The sequence below is a fragment of the Lactuca serriola genome, chromosome 5 (genome assembly GCF_051521515.1).
Source record: "Lactuca serriola cultivar US96UC23 chromosome 5, Lser_US96UC23_V15, whole genome shotgun sequence".
NCBI classification, from domain to species: domain Eukaryota; kingdom Viridiplantae; phylum Streptophyta; class Magnoliopsida; order Asterales; family Asteraceae; genus Lactuca; species Lactuca serriola.
This window is the reverse complement of record NC_136412.1, coordinates 280834791-280845359: the sequence shown is the minus strand read 5'-3', so window position 1 is coordinate 280845359 and position 10569 is coordinate 280834791. Positions and strand designations below refer to the sequence as shown.

The window sequence follows — 10569 nt, the reverse complement described above, 5'->3', positions numbered from 1 at the left end:
TCCAAATAGTCCAAAATAAATTCAAATCTGATCCGATCCGATCCAATTACAATTCGGTTGGATCGGTTTTTATAATTCGGTATTCAAAAACCGAAACATTTTAAAACGACATATAATTATAATGTTATCCAACTTTACAAAAGAAGCGAAAACAAATTATTTAGTTGTGATTTGAAACTTATAAACAATTACTAAGAAGATATATTATAGTTAAATAGTTTATAGATATAAACTTTTGAGAGAAAACGCATATTAATGTTTTTTTTATTGGGTGAAAGGTTTTGAACCTATTAGAAAAAATAAATTACAAAATTAATAAATAACTACAGATATATATTATAAATAAATAAATAATAAATGTTTATTCGGTTTTTTTGGACTATTCGATTCTTATTTTATAAACCAAAACCAATCAGAAGTCCAAAATAATAATTCGGTTTTGTTAAAAACCAATCCAAAGATTTGAATATCCGAACCAAATAGTCCAATCCAAATTGTCCAATTGGACCATTCGGTTTTATCCAAATAAGGAAAGGCATAGGGTAGTTATTTCAAATTTTTTGGTTTACTGTCGATTTTTTACTCGTCATTAGTATTTGTATCATTCACTACTGAAAAATCCCGATTACTCAATTTTTGTGAATACGCCCAAATCAAACGTGTGAAGTATGTCTTTCTAATTTGGGATTTCGAGGGTTACCACAAAAATGTTCGTTAAATTCTTTATTGCTTCATCTACTGTGAAACTGGAAACTTTTTGATCTACGAGGTCTCCCGCATCCCAACGACCTCTCCCCCAATCTAACCGGTTTCAGTTTTCATTAAAAAAAATCTAGACGATGAGAGAAACCCTAGCATCAACCTCATCATCAACAGCATCCGATAGCACTCCACCAATTGAATCAGCTTGGATTAATGCTCACGAAAGATTATCACCTCGTTGGCAATCCTCCGCTCTTTCGCCCCAGGTACCTTATTGATATCGAGTTTGTTAGGTTTGCGCTGTGCTACTTCTTTTACAAAAGGCATATATAGTGTTTATGCGATTCTAAAGTTTGGAATTTGATGTTCGGAAAAATTGGGATTACCATCATTCTAAAATTCAAAAATTCACAGTGAGTATAGACACTCTTAGTATGATTACCGACTAAAGAACGCTTTCCTGATTTAGTAACGGAAAGAATGAGTTTTTCTGTTGGTAATTTTGTTTGCAGTCTGCAATTCCAATCGCAATATCTAGGGTTAACCAGGTGGATGCAGGGAGGCTCGACATTGAAATGTCAGCCATGCTCAAAGAGCAAATGGTTAAAGTTTTCTCTGTTATGAAGGTACATCACGCGATTCATTGATTATTATGATTAGTTGATTATTATCTCCTAATTAAGCACAATTAGATGCTTTTTTTATACTAATCAGTCGTGTTCATTGGAGATTAATTATGTTCCTTTTCTTTCCTTTTTGTGATTAGCCAGGATTATTATTTCAATACGAAGCAGAACTTGATGCTTTCCTTGAGTTTCTTATCTGGAGGTTCTCAATTTGGGTTGATAAACCTACTCCAGGAAACGCTCTCATGAATCTACGATACAGAGATGAACGCACCATGGAAACAAGAGCAAAACGTAAGCTTTTTAAAGCAATTACACAACATGAAACATGAAATGAAGCTTTATCTTATGGTTTCCATCATCATCCTTCTAGTTAGAACAGGGTTAGAGGGACCTGGGCTCACAGTTTATCAGAAAATATGGTACTGTGTTGCTACAGTTGGTGGTCAGTATATTTGGACTCGTTTGCAATCCTTTTCTGCTTTCCGCCAGTGGGGTGATTCTGAACAGGTGTCTAACATTCAATCCCAACATATTTTAATTAAAAAAACTTAACTTCTTTGATGACGAAATTAAAGAATTAACATCAAGTTTTGTTTTTTTTTTTCTTCTTCTCTCTCTATCCTCCTCTTGATATTGTTTGTTATGTGGGCAGAGGTCACTAGCTCGTAGATTATGGTTTATAGTACAACGCGTTGAAGGCTTTTATAAAGCTGCATCTTTTGCTAATCTGCTTGTATTTCTTTACACCGGAAGGTATATGAAAGAAATAGTAACATACTTTCGTATCTTTGTATTACAATATTGTATATTTACCTATTTGCCCCTTTTGAATACAGGTATAGGAATCTTATCGAGAGAGCTATAAAAGCAAGACTTGTTTATGGGAGCCCTCATATGAACCGTGCTGTTAGTTTCGAGTACATGAATCGCCAATTAGTTTGGAATGAATTTTCGGTAATTATCATTCTTATTTATTTAACTATCATTTAAATCACCAATTAATTTTTTTAGTAATTTTTATTCAGGAAATGTTGTTGTTGCTACTTCCCCTTCTCAATTCATCTTCCATGAAGAATTTTCTTCGTCCATTCTCGAAAGATAACTCTTCAGGTTCTGCTGGAGATGAAACACTATGCCCCATCTGTCAGGCCAATCCAACAACCGTGTATCTCGCCCTTCCTTGTCAGCATAGGTACATTGCTAAATCAAAAATTACCGTTTTGCCCTTCTGACTAGGGACTGGGACTGAGACCGATGCCAATGGGAAAAAATGTGAAATATGGTGGGACGGGGGCTTGCTCTTGATATCTTGTCTATGAAAAAGACATAAATGCCCTCCTCATCATAAAAAATAACCTTGGAGGACTTGTTTTGTATTTTGATTTAACATAACAAGATTAATGTTTTGGTGATTGTTAGGTATTGTTATTACTGTCTTAGAACGAGGTGTGCTGCGACTCCGTCGTTCCGGTGCACCAGATGCAGTGAGCCGGTTGTTGCGATGCAACGGCATGGTGGTTTGGTCGACACGAAAAAAGAATAAGGGCATTTACGTCTTTTGCGTAGACGAGACGTGGGGTTTATATTTAATCAGGAATGAACATTTCTTGGAACACAAAAGCAATAAATTATACTTAATTTACTTTTGATCGTTCTTTCACATTTGCTTAGGCTATTGCTTATACAGTTATACTTGCCCCGCAGCTTGTGGGGTGCTGCTTTGAGCGGCATGCCTGATCCGGGCCCTAAGCGGCCCCACCAATCGAAGACCCCACTATGGCTTTTTCCTTTTTTTCGGTTGAAATATAACCGTTGGCTTAAAATATTAATTTTTTTTCCTCCTATAAATTCTTTTAATCTCCAACAATTTTACACAACTATTTCATTTTCTAATTTCTAAAAAATGTTTATAAAAGTTAAAAAAATACAAGATGGAATCATCTTCATTGGACCATGGCAAGGCAATTTTTTTTTCCCACAACAATCGTAGAAGCACATTTTGGCCGACGAAGTTGAAAGTTTGCTTTCAAAATTAGAAGAGCCGCTTGAAACAGAGATTGTGAAACAATACATGATTGTCTCATATGAGATTACTTTAATGAGAATATCATATATGACGTTGATTTATGGTTTTAGATGAACTTACAACTATTCCTACATATTCTTCGTAATTGAGAGAGAGAGAGACCCCTGCATAGATGTGATGAAACTATTGCATACTATGATTATAGAAGACTAAGATCATGCAATGTATAGATGTGATGAAACTAATGCTCAACTGTCTGTTGAGCAAGAAGATCAATAATACCAAACTAATGTTCGCGAAATCCAATCGCTACTTAAATTTATTCCTACTTTTCTTTCTACCTATTTAAGATGATGGTTTTTGGGTGGTTGTCGAAATAATTGAATTTGTAATTGTCGATGTCTTTGTACTTTCCTCTTTTGCCCCTCTATCTATTTGGTAGTTGTTGACCTTTTTAATATATTTGCCGGTTTAAAAAAAAAAATCAAATTTAAATCTAATTGAACGACACTTGTCACTATCTAAAACAGATAGGAAGATGGTAAACACAAAAAATAGGAGGATATTTAATTTATTATATTTAAACTACTCAATTATTCGATAAAGAAAAATTGTATGTAATTTTATTTCCTTATTTAAGGTTTATGATTTCTCAAGTGGAATGATTTATTTTTCATTTTATTACTGTGAATTTTTTTATTTTTTAGATTGATGAAAACTTTTCATTATTGTTAGCCTTATATTTATTTTCGTTTTCATACGGTAAGTTAAATGTTTTGAAATTAATAATTACTATTATCTGTATTAAAAAAAGGTGAAAGTTAAATATAGGGTTATTTAATTTTTGCTTTCATTTTAAATGGCCCTTTTTTTTTGAGCTATTGAAGTATGAAATGACATATTAAGGCATTGAAATATATTAATGAGTAGCTTTTAAATCTTGTCCTTATCTTGTCCTTATGGACTCCACTTAGGTAAGAGAGAGTGAGTGCGGTAGAGGGTGCACTTCCTTACCACATCAGCATGGAACACCGCCCCCTCTCTGTGGTAGAGACCGCAGTGTGGCACTCTAAGGGAGTGCTCGTCTCTTCCGAATCTCATTCTAATTAAGCTGTGATTGGCCAGATTTTTTTTAAAAATGTTTTTTTAAACCTTTTAAATTGAGTGTGGCACCACTCCTTGGGTGTAACATGAAACCACACTTTTGTGATAATTGCTTATGTGTCGCCATCGGGGTAGTAAATGGAGTGCAACTTTTGTTGCACCACTCCCTCTGGCCTTAGACACTGACATGACATTATTGAGATTCTCCTTCTTAACCATAATGCTCTTTGTTTTTCCTCTTTATTGAAAGAATTCTATTCCCTCCACCCCCTTCCATTATTTGGACAACCACCCAAAAACCACCGTACACCCATCCTTATCAACAAACTCAATTCCACTTTTGCATCCGTGTGTTGTTCCAACTGAAGTTATAAACATATCTTTTTACTAATGTAAAGAATAAAATAAATAAAGTGGAAGTATGTATTCTATTTTTTTAATCGACAATAGATCAAACACTTGGAATGCATAACCAAAATATAAAAACCATCTACATATACACACCTAATTGATGTGAAGCTAAACAAATCATACATCATGGGGATAGAGTTCCAATAATCCAATAGTAGCCATGAAAGGCTTTATGTCTATTTAAAATACCCTAATGCATCTACATATAAACTAAGGAATTCATAACCTAAAAACAAAAATACTACTTATAATCAATACATATTAAAGAATAACCATGTTTCCTGTAGCACAATATATTATTAGAAACAAGAGAAGGTCCTAGTCATGGTATGATTAAGACATGCACAAAGAAAAAGATACCATATTTAAAAGAAACTTGGTTTAATTTGATTATGTTTCGGTTAGCCTGTGATAAAATTAAAATGGCGGTGGTGGTGATCGACAGGTGGGCGATGGTCGTAGTGGTAATCAACGACAACATATAAATGGACGATGGTCATGCTTTTGTTCCCCCCGAAGAAAAACAAAAGCGGTGGTAACTAAAGTGAAACGATCGATAAAGTAGGAGGGTTCTGATGACTAAAATACTTCTTGGGACCATTTAAAACTAAAAGCAAGTCTTTGTAAGGAGTTTGATGACAAAAACCCTAAAATATAAAGTATAACATGTTTTGAAAAATAAAATGAAAGATGAAATAGAGTGATGTGACACTAACGTGATAATAAAAAATAAAAGATGAAATTTGACCGTAACACATAGTCTTATAAATGTTATGATAAATACTTGTACAATTTGAACGTTTTGTGAACTCTATACGGAAAATAGTTGTTTGATCACTTAGTTTTAGTAGTGGATGCTACTATATTGATGATAGCAAGAAACATATATGATTGTATCATCGATTAAAGTTATATATGTTTGACATACCACCTCTTTTTCCCTCCCCCATTCCTTTACGCATCGTTCCCGACTTTAACAAAAGAAAAGAAGAGAAAAATAAAAAAAAGTCACGAGAGAAAAGAAGCAAAAGGAAAAGAAAACAAAATTTTCTTTCGTGTTCCCGAGTTGGAGAGAAGTGGAAGTAAAATGAATCATTTTGTTCTTTCTTTCTAAATCCTCCCAAATCGGAAGGAAAGTTAGGAGGGAAAGTGATCATCCCAATTCCCTCCACTTCCTTCTACTTCCCTCCTTTAATGAAACTCGGGAAGATCAATCACTTTTATTTTCTTCTCATTTCCACTCATTTCCTTTCATTTCTCTCGTTAAGTTGAACTCGGGAACCGGGTTAAGGGGAAACTTTTGAGTTAAATTGCCAAGGATCTCAAAAGCTAGTCAATCAATGATAAACTAATTGATAAGCTAACTCGATGACATATATCTAAAATATCGCTAACAATAAGTTAGATATGCCATTTCATCCATGCTATTAGTTCCTGAACATTTTACTTTAAATTTTGCATTTTATGATATTTTTTTGATATCACTATCTTATGATAAAAGTTTAAATTACTGATTAAAACTTAAAAATGAATATCACAGTTTGCATCCATAAAGTTGCAATAATAGTTTGGTCAAACATAAGAGTCAAAGCCAACACAAAAGAGGAGAAGTGAGTCACTTGAGCTTATCAACTTGCCCAGAATCTGGGAACCATCCCTCTTATCCCCAAAATCTAAAATAGAAATTTGTGCTCTCACAAACTTTGTCGCCGCTGTCCGGCCACCGCCACCGCCACCGCCCTGCTGTTGCTTGAGTCTTGAGGTTTGACTTGTTATTTCTTTTCTTTTTCATTTCGCTATTTCGCTAGTTCGGCTTGAGCATTTCATGAATTGTTTATGTTGCTTACTGTTATAGTACTTCTGGTAATTATCAGTTGTTATTAGTGAATATTTTGTTAAGCTTTGTTAATGGGACTGGGAGAATATTTTAGTTAGGGTTGTTCATCGTTAATTGTTAATCGCTAGTAGTACTCATTTTGATAGGGTTTGTTGAAAATCTAAATTTAATTTTTAGAGAATTATGGTTTAAGTTAGTTGTTCATTGTTGATCGTTAATTGTGAACAATTACAAGCTAATTGATCAATTAATTTGCTAGTGAAAAAATGAAAAGGAAAGCATCAGGAACTGGAACATCTTCAAGTGTAAATGAGTCCAATGATATCCCTCCTCCTAGCTCTTCCCCTACGATGCTAACTGAAGCTGATTTGAATGATCTGCCATGGGATCCATCTGAGAGAAAAAGAATTTCAGAGTATCACCCTGATCAAAGAGACGAGATAAGAAAACAATATCTAATTAAAGGACCTTGTCAACCACGTGGACATACATTTCCATGGAGAATAATAGGAAACAAGAAAAGACGTTTCAATCCAGCTTGGTTTAATCAATTTAGTGATTGGTTGGAGTACAGTGTGAAAGTAGATAAAGCCTTTTGCTTGTGTTGTTACCTGTTTAAAGACCATGTTTCAAAACAAGGTGGATGTGATACTTTTGTGACAGAAGGATTTAATAGTTGGAATAAAACTGAGAGACTTAGTCTTCATATGGGTAGTGCTAACAGCTTACACAATAAAGCACTTAAGAAATGTGAAGAGTTTATGAAACAAGATGACTCTATTGCTGTTGCCATTCAGAACAAAAACAATTTTGTCAAGAATGGGTATCAAATTCAATCAAGTCCTTCTAAATCCACTACTACTCGCAACAATACAGCTCTTCTTGTAATCGATATGCAGGTATCCTTTTCTCCTTTCACTCTAACTCTCTCACACACACATGCTTCTTTATGCATTTGTGTTTGATAATTACAATTTACATTTTTTTAACAATGTTTTTTTTTCTTCATTCTAGAATGATTTTGTGTTGGAGGATGCGCCATTGCGTGTTGATGGTGGCCTTGCTATAGTTCCTAATGTTGTTAAGGCAGTTGAGGTTGCTAGACAACAAGGCTTCCTTGTTGTTTGGGTACTTTTCTATATAAATATATCATTTTTCTCATTCTTTTTAAAAGGGGTTGTTTCTTTGAGTTAATGAGCTTATGTGTTAAAACACTTAATCTGGTTGTTTTTTTTTTTTGACGTAATCTCTAACAGAATGACTTAATGTAGGTTGTAAGGGAGCATGACCCAATGGGAAGAGATGTTGAGGTGTTCAGAAGGCATTTATATGGTGATGGAAAAGCAAAGCCTACTTCAAAAGGGAGCAAAGGGGCAGAGCTTGTTGATGGTCTTATTATCAAAGAAGGAGATTATAAAGTGGTAAAGACAAGGTTTAGTGCCTTCTTTGCTACAAATCTTCATTCATTTCTTCAAGGAGCAGGGATTGATAGTTTAGTTGCTGTTGGTAAAATAAATTTCTTTTTATTATTCTGTAACTTGTTTTATTATTCTGGTGGATATAAATATACATTAATTAATGAAAGTTGATTGTAGGTGTTCAAACTCCAAACTGTATAAGGCAGAGTGTGTTTGATGCTGTGGAACTTGATTACAAATCTGTTACTGTTATTGTTGATGCTACAGCTGCTGCTACACCTGATGTACATGCTGGTGTGTTTATCTTCTTTTTCTTTACTAACAAATTATAATATTAAAGTTCAAATATTCTTTTCCATACATTATTTATAACTAATAGAGTTTTATTGAACATAATAAACACACATTAAAATCGTAACTTGTAGTTATTTATAAATTAATAATACTTTTCTCTAAAAAGATTTTTGGTGTTAGAAGTTACATAAATGAGAATGTGTTATATTGAAAAATTCACTCCATTCCTTGATGGAATGGAAAAAAACAATATATTTATTTTATAAAAATAAACTTTAACTAAATAAAGATATATCGTTAAATAAATTGCATATGAACATATTTCATGCCGTTTACAACATATACTATATGTGTTCCAATTAGTTAAAAAAATTATGTATCAGTAAAACGAATTGTTTAAGAAAATATAAAAAGCAAACACCATGAAATATAGAAATAGAATTATAATAAAAACACCCATAATACCCAATGGAATGAACATAAAAATACTTCCATTCCATTAACACTACCTTAGAGCTCATCATTTTGAAGTGTGGTTCCTTTGCATAGGCTTAGGGGAATATTCTGTCAAATCTCAAGTGTTTTTAAGGTTCTAGTTGTCACTTTCTTTTTGAGCTCTAAAAGGAATGTGAACAATAATGGCTTTTATGATGTCTAGCCATTAAAATTAAAGGTGACTATAGTTGAAAGAAAGGGATAAAGGTGTAAAATATTATATTCATATACATATACATTTAATAAATGTATCAAGAAAAAGTTATATAGTCATATCACTAATACAATCATTAATAAAAGAGGGATAAAGCTATTATCGGGATCCATATGAAATGATGACCTCCACAAATAAAAGGTTAAATGTCAAAAACTTAATATAGTATTAAATTAAATACATTACTGTTACTGGTTTTGTTAAACTCAGTTGCTTTATAATCGCCTTCTTGGTTTTGTTATATTTATGTTTTTCTTACGTTTTTGTCACCATTTTTGTGGTTATACTTATATATAAACTTTTTTAATTTTTTTTTTGGAACCAGCAAATGTTAATGACATGAAGAATATAGGAGTTGCAGCTCCAACACTTAAAGAATGGTGCGAGTTCAGTAGCTCCAACACTTAAAGAATCGTGCTAATATTAAAATATTATTTTCATTTCTTTTGAGCGTATGTCAATATGTATATACACATAATAATTGAAGGGTTATATATTTTCAAATGAATATGGTTGTAATGGCTTTCCATTGATTATCTCTATTAATGTGTTGTACTTTTGATTTCCTTTTACCATTTGGACATTCCGTGCAGTGTGCACTTAATAATTAATAAGTGGCAGTAAATTTTGGAATTCTGCGTATAATGATAATGATCTTAGAATATATACTCCTTCACCAACGAATATACAAAAGAATCTTATGTAAATGTATGGATATCTTATATCCCAACTATAGTTACGATTTCAAAAACTGTAAAATGTAATAATGTATATATCCATATATTGAAATACTTTTTAAAATAACATTTAAATAGTATTGAATATATATATATATATATATATATATATATATATATATATATATATATATATATATATATATATAAGTGGAAAAATAAGAATAAAGTCCCATAAACTTCAAAGTCTTTTAACAATTTAAAAGTAAAGTTGTCAAAAGAGTATACGAAGACATTAAAATTGACTAATGTTTTGAAAATTGGATACAGTGGCGTCAACATGAGTCCCATTAAGCATTACCTCATGCTCTTGCCAATCAAGAGAGTTTTTAGGACTCATGTATCCATTGTGTAGTTTTATTAATTTCTAATTTTGTATCTTTTATACAGTTAGTCATTTTACTCATATAAACTGTTTTGTTTGCCAAACACTTAAAATGCTTATTGCTTATTGTTTATTTCCACCACAATAATCTAATCCAAACACATTTAAAAAAATGCTTATTCTCACTGCAATAAGCTAATAAGTTAAAAACTATTTATCCAAACACCCCCTTAATCCAACCAGCCACAACCAACTTGTTCTTGATCCTTGTTGCAAATTTATTGTATCAAGATTAAGAGAGAGGGGTTGCTATGTTCACACCACCAAATCATCTCGTTCAAAATCGAATAGAGCTATGATCAAAAACTAGCCATCTA

At 32.5% G+C, this 10569-nt stretch overlaps 2 protein-coding genes across 4 annotated transcripts; both read left to right on the top strand.

The window, feature by feature from the left end:
• The first annotated feature begins 639 nt into the window (after nt 1-639).
• On the top strand, nt 640-2973 carry TED3 (Pex2/Pex12 N-terminal domain-containing protein / zinc finger (C3HC4-type RING finger) family protein). Of its 2 annotated transcripts, none has more exons than XM_079002663.1 (8): nt 640-968; nt 1215-1328; nt 1469-1622; nt 1702-1838; nt 1984-2084; nt 2168-2285; nt 2357-2523; nt 2751-2973. In XM_079002663.1, the coding sequence occupies exons 1-8, from the start codon at nt 840-842 to the stop codon at nt 2872-2874; spliced, it is 1044 nt and encodes a 347-aa protein (XP_078858789.1). In that variant the 5' UTR covers nt 640-839; the 3' UTR covers nt 2875-2973. The 2 variants fall into 2 exon arrangements, with proteins under 2 accessions (XP_078858789.1, XP_078858790.1); XM_079002664.1 differs by lacking the exon at nt 640-968 and adding an exon at nt 987-1115.
• A 3503-nt stretch (nt 2974-6476) lies between these two features.
• LOC145054459 (Isochorismatase family protein) lies at nt 6477-9672 on the top strand. 2 transcript variants are annotated; one of them, XR_013684802.1, is made up of 6 exons: nt 6477-6634; nt 6969-7608; nt 7724-7837; nt 7981-8215; nt 8295-8421; nt 9456-9672. XR_013684802.1 is itself a non-coding variant. In XM_079002662.1 (6 exons), exons 2-6 carry the CDS (start codon nt 6976-6978, stop codon nt 9536-9538), a joined length of 1182 nt encoding a protein of 393 aa, XP_078858788.1. In that variant the 5' UTR covers nt 6480-6634; nt 6969-6975; the 3' UTR covers nt 9539-9672. The 2 variants fall into 2 exon arrangements, 1 of the variants encoding a protein (XP_078858788.1); XM_079002662.1 differs by having other exon boundaries at nt 6480-6634; nt 8305-8421.
• The last annotated feature ends 897 nt before the right edge of the window (nt 9673-10569 follow it).